General features: G+C 44.2%; 2 protein-coding genes across 3 annotated transcripts in view; both read left to right on the forward strand.

Moving 5' to 3' along the window:
- Nucleotides 1-212: 212 nt before the first annotated feature.
- Nucleotides 213-2,406, forward strand: slc18a3a (solute carrier family 18 member 3a). Its single transcript, XM_043678599.1, has one exon. It carries the CDS (start codon nt 254-256, stop codon nt 1,850-1,852), a length of 1,599 nt encoding a protein of 532 aa, XP_043534534.1. The 5' UTR covers nt 213-253; the 3' UTR covers nt 1,853-2,406.
- Nucleotides 2,407-5,743: 3,337 nt separating this feature from the next.
- chata (choline O-acetyltransferase a) overlaps nt 5,744-13,575 on the forward strand; it is a 40,075-nt gene continuing 32,243 nt past the window's right edge. Inside the window, exons 1-6 of one of the 2 annotated variants that reach the window (XM_043679031.1) lie at nt 5,744-5,956; nt 6,496-6,622; nt 7,213-7,404; nt 9,752-9,870; nt 10,540-10,593; nt 13,353-13,533. In XM_043679031.1, coding sequence (XP_043534966.1) covers nt 6,560-6,622; nt 7,213-7,404; nt 9,752-9,870; nt 10,540-10,593; nt 13,353-13,533 — 609 coding nt within the window. In that variant the 5' untranslated portion in view covers nt 5,744-5,956; nt 6,496-6,559. Of the gene's footprint in view, nt 5,957-6,495; nt 7,046-7,212; nt 7,405-9,751; nt 9,871-10,539; nt 10,594-13,352; nt 13,534-13,575 lie in introns of those variants that run through there. The other variant, XM_043679032.1, reaches the window with a different exon arrangement.

The following is a 13,575-nucleotide window of genomic DNA, read 5'->3' on the forward strand; positions in this document are numbered from 1 at the left end:
AGGGGAGGGGGGGTAAGCAGGCAGGAGTTCAGACGGTTATCTCTACCTGAGCCACCCCCACCCACTTGCTCCCCTTTGTGAGATCCCCCCCCCCAAAAAAAAGACCGAGCCGGGAGCATGCTCCCCAACAGCCCGCTCTGGGGGTGGGCAAGGGGGGGGTGGGGTTGGGGGCGGGGGAGGGGGGGGGGGGGGGGGGGGGAGGTGAGCGGAGGGAGAGAGCCCGTGCTACGCCGCTCGGTTTTAGGGGGTAGTCATGGCTGCAGAGATGACCATCGGACTGGCCAAAGCGGCCGTGGTGAAATTCTCCGAAATGATCGGCGAGAGAACGAAGCAGATAAGCAGAGCGATGCAAGAACCCCGGAGGCAGCGAAGGGTCATGCTGGTGATAGTGTGCATTGCCCTGCTGTTGGACAACATGCTGTACATGGTCATTGTCCCGATCATACCGAACTACCTGGAAACTCTGCGAACTTACAAGCTGGTCTATGTCAGTTCAGCTTCCAATGGAACCAATGGCTCATCTCTGAACTCCAGCCAGAGAGTTGTGCGGTACACCAACCCCAATGCAAACGAAGACATACAAATCGGGGTGTTCTTTGCTTCCAAAGCCATCCTGCAGCTCCTCGCCAACCCCTTGACTGGCACTTTCATTGACCGTGTGGGCTGTGACATCCCTCTGTTCATAGGGCTGATCATCATCTTCCTATCCACCCTCACCTTTGCCTTCGGCGAAAGTTACGCCATGTTATTCGTGGCCAGGAGCATGCAGGGCTTGGGCTCAGCCTTTGCAGACACCTCGGGCATCGCGATGATCGCGGACAGGTACACGGAGGAGTCCGAGAGGAGCACCGCCCTGGGCATCGCCCTGGCGTTCATCTCCTTCGGCAGCTTGGCGGCGCCCCCTTTCGGGGGGATCCTGTACGACTTCGCGGGCAAGCGGGTGCCCTTCCTGGTGCTGTCGTTCGTCTCTCTGCTGGACGGGATCTTGCTGCTGACCGTGGTGTCCCCCCTGGGCGGCAGAACCCGCGAGAACATGCCGCAGGGCAGCCCCATCTACAAGCTCATGATCGACCCATACATCGCGGTGGTGGCCGGCGCTCTGACCACCTGCAACATCCCCCTGGCCTTCCTGGAACCCACCATCTCCAACTGGATGAAGCAGACAATGAACGCGAGTGAGTGGCAAGTGGGGCTAACGTGGCTGCCCGCGTTTTTCCCGCACATCCTGGGGGTATACGTGACTGTCAGACTGGCTGCCAAGTATCCCAACTACCAATGGTTCTACGGAGCCATCGGCATGGTTATAATCGGTGCTAGCTCCTGTACAGTTCCAGCTTGCAGGAACTTTGAAGAACTCATTATCCCACTGTGTTCCCTGTGTTTTGGGATCGCGCTAGTGGACACTGCCCTGTTGCCGACCCTTGCTTTCTTGGTAGATGTTCGCCATGTGTCGGTGTATGGCAGTGTCTATGCCATCGCTGACATCTCCTATTCGGTTGCTTATGCCCTGGGACCTATTGTGGCCGGCCAGATCGTTCACACGCTGGGCTTTGTTCAGCTCAACCTGGGCATGGGCTGTGTCAACGTCTTGTACGCCCCCGCCCTGTTGCTGCTCAGAAACGTGTGCCAAATGAAACCCTCGCTCTCCGAGACGAATGTCCTCCTGGAGGAGGGACCCAAAGGGCTCTACGACACCATCAAAATGGAAGAACGCAGCACCGGGAAGAAAAAGTACGGCAGCTCGGCCGGGAACTACTCCACGGCCGGGGGCCGAGATGTCACCGGGTTCGAGAGCTCCAGGAGGAACCAGGTTCAGTCTGAAGATGATTCATCGGGCAGTGATTACAGCTAACTCCGGCACTCTTCCACAGTCACATCTCCCAAGGACAATAACATTAACGAGATGTAACATCCCATTGCCCGTCTGTGATGTACTCGGTGTCTAATATAAGCATTACCCATTGCTCGTGAATTAATTTTGTATAGTTTATGTAATCGCTTATTCCACTTGTTTTAAGCGGATGGAGAATGGGATAAAGTTGAAAAGATTATAATCTGCATTCTGTCAGAACCCAATATCCATTTATCACCATTCTACTTAACTGATGTCCCAATGCCCCATTGCTCTATTGTATCGCTGTGTGCCAGTTTTAGTTTGTAATTTTTTTGTGAGGAGTAAATCGTTGTATGTATTTAAACAAAATTCATGGATACATTCAGGGATCTGACGGGAAGTGAATAATTGTATATATTGTATGTTCCTTGAATTGTTCTCCCCAACCCTTTGAATCGAAGCAGAGGTGATTGTGTATTTTTCTCGGAGAATTAATCTCTGTATGGGACTATTCCGACCATTGTGTGCTGCTATATTATAAATACAATGTCAGATTAAAGCCTGGATCAAGACACGGTGAATGAGTTTGAATAAATCGGTGTTCCAATCATATCACGGCTGGATACACGCACTGCACTTAGTGAAAAGTGTCAGGTTTGGCACGTCCCACTGTGTACTTCCTTAAAAAATAGCTGTATTTTCACTTTTCGAGCGCTCCATATTCCGATGTCAGGAAACCTTAACGGCACTTGAAATGTAATTGCTGGCAATTTAGTGAATGCACACATTGGAATAATGTGGTTAAAGTGTTGGCTTCATCTCCAACACAGAATAATTAAAACGTCCTCTGTGTCTTACTCGAATAAATTCGAGATCTGCTCGGAGCTCCCGTCCGAACAAATTCAAGTGAATACTATAATGTTCTCCACGATGAATCACTTGAAGACTGTAGACCATTATTTGGTTCCAAAAGACAGGTTGTCTTAGCTTCACGTTTTAATAAGGTGGAGCACGCTTACTCCACGGCACTCAACGTGAAAATTGTTTTCGGTACTAAATAAACCAATCGTCAGAATTATAAAACCAGAACATACCATTTGAAGGCGGTGGTTACAGATGAAACAGAGGCAGATGAGTGGGATGAAAATCCTTTTCTAAAAAGAACATTCAGCGTTTATGATTTAGGATGCACTCTGACAGAATGGTAGAAATTGATTCAATGGAAGTTGTAAAAAAAAATGGATTGTGTGTGTGTGTGGTTGGGTGGGTGGGCATGAATGCGGATAAAGAACCGAGCGGAGATGTTAACCGGAAAGGTCCTTCGAACAGCTGACACGCACCCGATGGGCCCAATGGCCCGAAACATCGCACCATTCTGTAATTCAGTGAAAAGGAGGGTATCAGAGCGTATCCGAGAATTCTCTTTAGTTCACATATTAGCAATCATAGTTATAAAAAATCAAAAGGCCGCTTAATCAGTGGGTAGACACTCTTACAAGTTGAAGTTTATAGTGTAGATTTAAGGTAAAGTAACATTGAAAACTACAAATGCTGGAGGTCACATCCATGGATGTTGTCAGACCTGCTGTGATCTCCAGCATTTGTTGTTTTCAGTACAGATTCCAGCATCAAAGGAATTTGCTCCCTTCAACATTACAGTCTGCACGGGCTGCCGCATCTGTGAATATATTCGATGCCAGGAAGATAAAACAACGAGTTTCTGAAATATCTAAATCAAAACGGGGCCAACTCCGAGTGAGATGCATGAGGTGCAACCTGTTGCAACTTGAATAAAAATAGAGAAAATCCCCGTATGAGTAGGATATCGGAAGCCTCGACTTCCACGTGTGTCCAGACATTAAAATGACTAAATAGCAAACTAACTCTTGAAAAACGATCCGAAACCATTGTCAGCTTTGTCTCGAGTCGGCGCACGCTGCACAGAAAGCTTAGTTACTGTCTCGGCTGACATTGAGTATCACAATTCACCGAAAAATTAAACAGATACACAGACGGCATAGAAAAAAAAACTCATAGACAACTGACGCACATGATAAATTCATCAGTAGAACTTGCCAAGAAATACAGTCCGATAATCTGGAGGTCATCTTTCACAAGTTTGGGAGTAAATAACATTTTTAATATATATTTGAAAAATCGATGAGCAGTTTTAATTCAAATTCATCTAATAAATTGCAATAAACGTGGTGCTTTTTTGTTGAAGAACATGATTAATGGGGAAAGAGGTAACTAATGACTGACTTTAATTTGAAAGAAGGTTTCTATTTGTGTTTGAATATTTCAATAATGTAAGTCAATAGTTTATACATCGTACAATGATTGGTGGAGTTAGGCGCTAACTGTGCCCTCGGTTATGCCATCTCAGGGTGAAATCTAACAGAACCCTCGATTAAGACCTACAACAGCACATTAATAATCCTTCATCGCGAAATTATTCATTACACACATTGCAATACTCATTCCGCATCCTCCCAGCCACAGACAGAAATCATCCCCGCTTTCGACCAGGTTTTGCGACCTATCTTTCACACAAACATGCAAATCGTCAAATTTGACTCTGGAATTTAATACCAAGAGTGAAATCTGGGTAGAACTGACAATATGCGTTTGTAAATATTAATATGTGTACATGGAAGAATATCTATTTGTATATGCAAAAGTGTGCAATAGAGAATGTGGGTATATGTAAATTGTGCTGGTAAGATTATTTGCAAATGCATACATAGGTATTTGTGTGTTTGCATGTGTAAATGTACATTGGATAGACCAAATGCTTGGAAATGTAAATGTGCACAGGTGAGAATGTTTGTTTGCGTATGTAAATATGCACAGGTTTGTATGTTGGTTTGTATATATGTATATATACAAATTGTATGTGTGTTTGTATATGTAAATGTGTACAGGCGTGTACGCGTGTTTGTATATGTAAATGTGTGCAAGTGTGTATGCGTGTTTGTATATGTACATGTGTTCAGGTGTGTACGCGTGTTTGTATATGTAAATGTGTGCAGGTGTGTAGTGTGTTTGTATATGTAAATGTGTGCAGGTGTGTACGCGTGTTTGTATATGTAAATGTGTGCAGGTGTGTATGCGTGTTTGTATATGTAAATGTGTGCAGGTGTGTATGCGTGTTTGTATGTGTAAATGTGTTCAGGTGTGTACGCGTGTTTGTATATGTAAATGTGTGCAGGTGTGTATGCGTGTTTGTATATGTAAATGTGTTCAGGTGAGAACATGTGTTTATACGCTTCCCATATCCATCCTGTACCAAACTTTCACGAGGAAATATTCCGGCCACTTTTTTCAAAATAGTCGATGGAAGGCAACAAGTAGGTTGCTCTACAAATTTTGCTCGGTATACCCATTAAAATCTTCACATTATTTTGGCCTATAGCACTCTAGCTCACTTTAAGAATGTTTGCATGTTTCTGATCGTCAAAAATAAGATTAAAGTGACGAAAACTCACATGTCGGTCGAGTACAAATTACACTCCCTGTTTAAATAATTCCCAAGGTATTCGAGAAGGATGTGAGCTATACTCTAATGTTATTCTTCTCTGAATTCGGAGGACGCTTCAATGACACTGCACCTATTAAAAATCTGTTACTAGCGTTAGATTCTATCAAGATTACCATCTGAATGTTCATTGCTGAAATGGTATGATATGTAAATACACACACCCTTATAGCTCAAATGTTACAAGGCATCGACACTTAGGGAGACGACTCCGAGGTATTACACCCTCACCGTCCCCCTACCCTGAAGTATGGCCCCACCAATGTCCAGTGACTGATTCTGGTGCTACGTATGAATCTGTCGCTTTTGAGGCTCGGCGAATCGGGAAAAGGGGAGGGTTCTGATCCATCAAGAAAAAGTCAAGCGGAGGTCTGCTCGCATCTCTCTCTCTCTCTCTCTCTGTGTCTCTCTCCGTTCGGGCTCCATCGCTCTGAGCGCGAAGAAGTCAGAATGGGTAGAAAATGCCAGCAGACTGAGAAAGTTTTCGATGCAGCTCAGACCTAGTTTGCCGCCATGCGCTTGGCGAGAGGCGTTTGAGTGGAGTCAGCATTGCCTTCGTTTTCCATGAAACGGAGGGCAGTTCGGTAAGTAGCAAACCCCAGCTTGTGAACGGTGGGCACGGATTGATTCTTAGGAATGTTCTGAGTGCTCGCTTTCTGCCAGAACAGGTTGGATTAGATTCCCGGGCAGGTGGGGATTTCAGAAGTTGTCGGATCTGAATTCTCCTGTGGGTGCTTTTTCAATGGCCTTATCTCAAGTAGGAAAACAAATACATTTTCGTAATTTATTTACACAGAATCGGAAAGGCTATTTGGAATATTAGGCGGGTTTAAGGTTGCTGGGATTGCTTTAATGATTTTTTTAAGAGGAAGTGTCGCCTTGCGCGTTATCTCTTCCATGCATTTTATTACCCTTTTCTTTTTCAATTTGATTTTCTAGAACCATTAATAAGTGACCCAGTATTCTGATTAGTTTTCGTGTGAGAGTAAATAAAATACAGAAAGGCAAGCAGAGAGATGGAGGAAAACATGTACTGGGTCTTCGTGTGTGTGTGTGTGGATCTTTATCCCTCATACATTGATACGGAGTTAAACGTACACCTAACTGTGTTTTTTCACACCAGGAGTTGGCTGATCCCCGAGCTCGGTGTCTCCCTCCTTTCGGTAGTCTGAGATCAAACTGGAACCATGCCCATCCTCAAAAACTCCAGCCAGGATGCGGTCCGACCCAAAACTCGCCGGAACAGCTATGTACTTCAACTTTTCTACACACTTAGATGTACAAGTGTTCTGTTGCCATGTCCTTTCATATGTGCCTGTTCTATGCTGTGCTTGGTAACAGACTGAGTCCTATATTAAAGTTAAACCAGGAACAGTTCACAATCAAACCCAAATAACAACATGTAGCTTTTACAGCATCCTCGGGACGTGAAATAGATAAATCCAGTCGTTTTATTTTCGATGGAGAGAATTAGGTTTAGTGCTATCATGAACAATAATAATGCAAGATGGAGAAAGCAGAGTGTAGAACTGATTGAACTGTCCTTTCCCTCTGGGAGCTAGAAAAGAAACCAGGCAAATGACATGCAGGAGGTGGCCCATCTCAAACATGCTGAACGTTTGCAGAAATAATAAAGCCATAAGGCAAAAGACACGCCGGTACTGTTTACAAAGGCAAGTTGCTGCCCGAGACCAAGTCAGTACGAAGCGTAAACGAAGCATCAAACTGCTGACATTTTCTCGCCTTCCCGTTTCATTTGATTTTTTTTTTACATTTAGTTGAGGAGCTAAAACGAGGGTTGCATGTCATCTCATTGCTCCTGAACCTGTCTGTGTTGCAGGTCTTGCCCAAGTTGCCAGTGCCGCCTCTGCAAGAGACCTTGAACATGTACCTGAAGTCTATGAGACACCTGGTCACCGAGGAGCAGTACAGAACCACTGAGGGCATTGTGCAGAAGTTCGGTGCCCGTGGCGAGATTGGCGAGTTTTTGCAGCAACAATTGATAAAGCGACGGGAAAGAGAAGCTAACTGGGTAAATGAAGCCACGGTACCTTCAAAAGATAACGTTGTCCTAGCTTATTACCTTGGAATGAATTTCGCCAAAGTACACACGTCCTTTGAACTGCTATGAAATGTTCATAGAGTCGTAAGTCCGATAGCCCAAGAGAAAGAGCCATTTAGTCCATCGCGTCCGTGCTCATTAAAAATACCGACCGTACAATTCTAATCAGATTTTCCAACACTTGGCCCATTGCCTTGGATACGTTGGAATGGAAAGTGCACGTCTAAATACACATTAAATGTTATCTAAATGATAGATGGTGAGTTCTAGATTTCCACCACTCTCTGGGTGAAAAACGTCTTCCTCATATCCCCTCTAAACCTCCTGCCCCTTATCCCACCCCCATCCCTCCATCAGTGGTTAGCACTGCTGCCTCACAGCGCCAGGTTCGTTTCCAGCCTGGGGCAGCCTGTCTGTGTGGAGTTTGCACATTCTCCCCGTGTGTCTGCCTGCGTTTCCTGCAGGTGCTCCGGTTTCTTCCCACAGTCCAACCATGTGCAGATTAGGTGGATTGGCCATGGGAAATGCAGGATAAAGGGAGGTGGGGGTGGGGGGGGGGGGGGCTCTTCGGAGGGTCGGTGTGGACTCCATAGGCCGAATGATGGGGAAACATTCTTCCCATCTACTCGGTCTATGACCCTCATAACTTTAATCAATGAGTCATAGAGTCATACAGCACGGTCCTTCAGTCCAACCACCCCATGCCGACCAGAATCCCAATCTAAACCAGTCCCACCTGCCTGCACTTGACCCATGTCCCTCCAAACCTTTCTTAATCATGCACTTATCTAAATGTCTTTATAAACATTGTAATCGTATCTGTATTCACCACTTTCTTTGCAAGTTCATTTCACACAGACCACTCTCTGTGTTAAAAAAAAACTGCCCCTCATGCCTTTTCAAAATCTTTCACCTCTCACTTTAAAAATATGCCCCCGGTCTTGAAATTCACCACCCTAGGGAAAAGACACTTGACATTCACCTAACCTATACCCTTCAATTTATAAACCTATAAATTCACCTCTTAAGCTCCTAACCTTCTGTGAAAAAAGCCTATCCAGCCTCTCCTTGTAACTCCACCCCTCCATCCTCGGCAACATCCTGGTAAATGTCTTCTGAACTCTGTGCAGCTTAATCAGATCCTCCCTCTAACAGGGAGACCTGAACTGGACATTGTGCTGAGTCTCTCTGCTCTAATGGAACAACCCAGCCTGTCCAATCTCTCTTTACAACTAAAACTCTCCAACCCAGTCCACAACAAATTCTTTATACAAATCTTCCGGCCTCGTTTTACAGATTATGTATGTTTACGAGTTTCGAGAGGCATTTTCGTATGCGTCAATTTCAGAGGCAATAGCTTCGATTCCTTCCGAAAAACACATCATTTCCGCATGCTCACCAAGATTTTCACATGCGGTTTCTTGCTAATTAAACCACAGACTCCTGCAATTAGCTTTGCGTCAGTTTTCCGAACAATCTGATAGATCTTTGACACGAACGGTTTGAACAGTTTGGAGTAATGTGTGCAGTTCTGGTCGCCTCATTTTAGGAAAGATGTGGAGGCTTTGGAGAGGGTGCAGAGGAGATTTACCAGGATGTTGCCTGGAATGGAGAATAGGTCGTACGAGGATAGGTTGAGAGTGCTAGGCCTTTTCTCATTGGAACAGCGAAGGATGAGGGGTGACTTGATAGAGGTTTATAAGATGATCAGGGGGTTAGATAGAGTAGACAGTCAGAGACTTTTTCCCCGGGTACAACAGAGTGTTACAAGGGGACATAAATTTAAGGTGAAGGGTGGAAGGTATAGGGGGGATGTCAGGGGTGGGTTCTCTACGCAGAGAGTGGTGGGGGCATGGAATGCGCTGCCTGTGGGAGTGGTAGAATCAGAATCATTGGTGACCTTTAAGCGGCAACTGGATAGGTACATGGATAGGTGCTTAAGCTAGGACAAATGTTCGGCACAACATCGTGGGCCGATGGGCCTCATGTTTATAACAAGAAACCATTTCCTGCTTCAGAAATGTCTTTAACATTGAAGTCGAAACTGAGCAATGAATCAGATAACAACAGAGGCAGCGGAGTCATCGTTTCCAGTCCAGTGACTCTTCCGCAGAATAGGACCCGAAACGTTAATTCTGCTTTGTCCCTCCACAAGTGCTGGCACACATCCTGAGTTTCTCCAGCAATTTCTGTTTTCAGTTTCAGATCTCCGCAGTTCTTCATTTTATTTTAATGAATCAGACAACCGTGTATATAAAACAAGGACATTTCCAGGATTGAATGTGACATTAGGGTAACCTTTCCATTTCTTCCTGAGGTGTACGAGTGGTGGCTGGATGACATGTATCTACGCAATCCAGTGCCCCTGACAGTAAACTCCAGCCCTGGGATGGTGTTCCCCCGTCAGATCTTCCGCGATCAAAATGATCAACTCAGGTACGATCCCACCCTTACCCGTCCAAAAACGTTGCATCACTCGGTGTCCACAATGTATCTCAGGGCACTGCAAGTTAAAATATCACCTCGGTAACTTTTCAGGGTGGTGTTTTCCAGAGTTGGCCCCAGTCCATGTGGCACGGATTCGTTGCTGCTGGGTTCTTGTTTTTAACAGAAGCAGTTTCCAACGTCAGCTTTTGGTTTACAGAAATAAAATCAGAAAACGTTGGAGAAACTCGGCAGGTCTGTGGAGGGAGAGCAGAGTCAAATTTTCGAGTGCAGTGACTCCAGGACTCACAGTTCTTTGCTTTATTGCAATTTTATTTTGTTAAGTACACTCCTTCGGGTATATCGGCTGAGTATTCAGTGCAATGGGAGAAACATCAGCGTAATTTACTACAAGAATGGCGTAGGGCAGCTGCGAGGTCACATTGTCCCCCTATCGACATTGGGAGGCTTAAGGTTGTAAATAATTGGGACTTGGTCAAACAGTCTTAGTTAGGAGCTGAGCTCTTTAGTGTTGAGTATGAGGTATGGGCGTTACAACATGATTCTCGTGAATAATAAGTGGAGCTTCAGGCTTCTTCCTTTCTCTTAGTATTAGCTCGTACTTGGCAAAAATCTCACTATGGTGCTATTATTACCAGTATTTATTTTTATCCTTTACAGGTTCGCTGCCCGCCTGATTGCGGGAATACTGGATTACAAAGTTGTAATAGATGCGTAAGTTATAATATAGATATCAACCTCACATGGAATAATATCGGTCATAGCAATAAACGCAGTAACCCCCTGAATACTATGTTCCCTTTGTTTCTCCACTAAACCTAAGATTATTGCGTGAAAACGCCTCCTGTAAATCACTCGACTTCGATTTTAAAATACTCCTTCGGTAACTTTGGATCTTGAAAAAGAGCGAGAGGCAGATATGTGCAGTGGATTCCTTTTGCTGATGTTGGGAAGCCTGTAGCCTTTGATCAATGGACCACCGAGTTCAGAAAGACCAGAGAATGCAACGATTAGGTGGTTGGAGGTCATTGCAAACTCTAGAGATTGTGTGGAATGATTGAAGGAGTTATGGGGTTAGACAGTATTAGGGCATTGCAGTGAGCCAAGTCAGGCATGTCAAGGATTTTGTCTTCATGGCAATGTAAGGATTTAGAATCTAAAGGGGAACTTGTGATAATATCTCACCCATCATGTGGAGATCCACTCTTAAAGATAGTGGAATCAAGGGTTATGGGGATAAGGCAGGAACAGGATATTGATTGTGGATGATCAGCCATGATCATAATGAATGGCGTGCTGGCTCGAAGGGCCGAATGGCCTACTCCTGCATCTATTGTCTGCTGTCTATCATCCACTTTGGTCCATTTAGCTTTCCACAAACAACAGCAGTGGGGACAGCACAGATCTCTGCAAGTCAACTAAAGTCCTTATGTATAGAATACTTGTCATTACATCTTGTCATTGTCATTCCCATTACAATGAATGCTGAACTATGTACATGTACTATTGACACATAAGAGAAACTCTATCAGCAAACCCCTTCAATGCACCTTCATTGGGATTCAATATGAGAGTCACACTAACGTCCTTCTGGAAAGCAGTTCTGCAGCATTCAGGCAAAACTCCAGGAAAATCTGCAGTGATGCACTGTACTCTGGACAGGTGAAAACAACTTCCATGCCAGACTAACTCAACACTCATATGGCTGATGTTCTAGAGGAGGACAAATAAAACAATTCAAATACACTCAGAATTTCTCCTTGAAATTAATGACTGAGTCTAAATTGTCACCAATCATTCAAAATCGTGACAGCTAGTCTATCAATCTACATCATGCTCTGAGTCACAACATCTTAATGATGAGGCTGCATGCCCAGAAAAGGAAAGAGAAAGGAAGTAAACTATGTGTTCTAGATCCTGCTACTTCATGGCACATTCTGCCTCACATTACCAAATAACTGTGGACTGAGAATCAGTCTGTTCAATCAACCTGAGCAGATGTCAGCCTTGAAGTGAAGGATATCTGTTGATAATAATGAATCATCTGCCCTTCTGCATTGCTCGAAACTACTGTTTATGGTTTCAGGTATGGACTTTGATGGTCGGTATCTATCTATAGTTTCCACATTGCATTTATATATTTTCTGGTGGTTGTTGACAGCTAACCATATTCATTGTATTTTAGATTTTTAAAAATGCAGGCTCCTAACAAAATTAATATTACATCTAGATTTTCAGACCTCTAACCAAGTTGAGCAGAGTAAAAATCTGGATCTTTGCTTTTAGCAGCTGTTACAATCAGAGAGAAACTATGGTTTTATAAAAATTATTTCATGGGATGTGAAAACTGCTGCCAAGACCAGTATTTGTTGCCCATTTTTAATTGACGTTGTGAAAGTGATACTGGGCAGTTTTCTTGAATAACTATAGTCATGTGATGTAGGCATACTCATGGTGCTGTTAGGGAAAGCCTGAATGTTGTGCGTGTCTTGTTAGATATGTGTATGACTGAGGATTTGCAAATGGTATTGAACATTTGAGGAGTTGTGAATGTTACTGAACATTGTGCGATCTATAGTGTACATCCGCATTTCTGAAAGTATATCGAGAAAGTCATTGATAAAGCGGATGAAGATGACCTAGGACACTCTGTTGAGCAAGATAGAAACTTAGAAGGTGGGAGCAGAATAGGCCACTAGACACCCTCAAGACAGCTCAACCATACTTTGTGATTGTGGTTGATCATTGAGCTCATCAATCATGCCCTCTCCCTCTATCCTTTGATGCCTTTTGGCGTAAGAACTATACTAACTTCTTGAAAACAGCTGCAGTGATGTCTGGGTCTAAGATGACAGACCTCCAACAAGGACAACCATCGTCATTGTGCTTGATATTGCTCCAGTCAGGAGGAAGGCTTTCCCTCATTACCATTTACTTCAGTTTTGCTGTTGCTTCTTGATGCTATATTTGGTCAAATTTTGCCTTGATGTCAACTTCTCACCTCACTTCTTGAATTCAACATTGTCAATTATGTTTGAAACAAGGTTATAATGAGGCCCAGAGCCACATAACTGTGGTAGAACTCAAACTATATAAGAGTGAGCAGATCATTACTGAGTCAGTGCCACTTGATAGCCCTGTTGATAAAGTTCCCATCACTATGCTAATGATTGAGAGTACACTGATACGTTAGTCCTTTTTTATGTGTACAGGATATACTTGGGCAACTTTCCACATTGTCAGGTAAATAGCAGCAGTGTAGCTCTAATGGAATAATATGACTATAGACATGGTTACAACTGGAATAATATTGCTGAACTATTGCCAGGCTACACAGCCTTTGCTGCATACAGTGCTTTCAGCCATTTCTTGATATCATGTGGAGTGAACTGATTTGGCTGAAAACTCAAATTGTATGATGCTGGGTATCACAGGAGTATCTGGAAACATTTCCCTTTGCATCTGTTTTTCAGCCGTGCTTTACCTGTTGATTATGCCCGCGGTCAATTGGCTGGACAACCCTTGTGTATGGAGCAGTACTACAAGCTGTTCTCATCCTATCGTCTCCCAGGTCACCAAAAAGATACACTGGCAGTCCAGAAAAGCAGCGTCATGCCTGAACCAGAGCATGTTATAGTGGCTTGTCAGAACCAGGTGAGAAGGCTTATCCCAATTTCTACATGTGACAGAACACAA

Source organism: Chiloscyllium plagiosum, chromosome 38 (assembly GCF_004010195.1).
Source record: "Chiloscyllium plagiosum isolate BGI_BamShark_2017 chromosome 38, ASM401019v2, whole genome shotgun sequence".
NCBI classification, from domain to species: Eukaryota; Metazoa; Chordata; class Chondrichthyes; order Orectolobiformes; family Hemiscylliidae; genus Chiloscyllium; species Chiloscyllium plagiosum.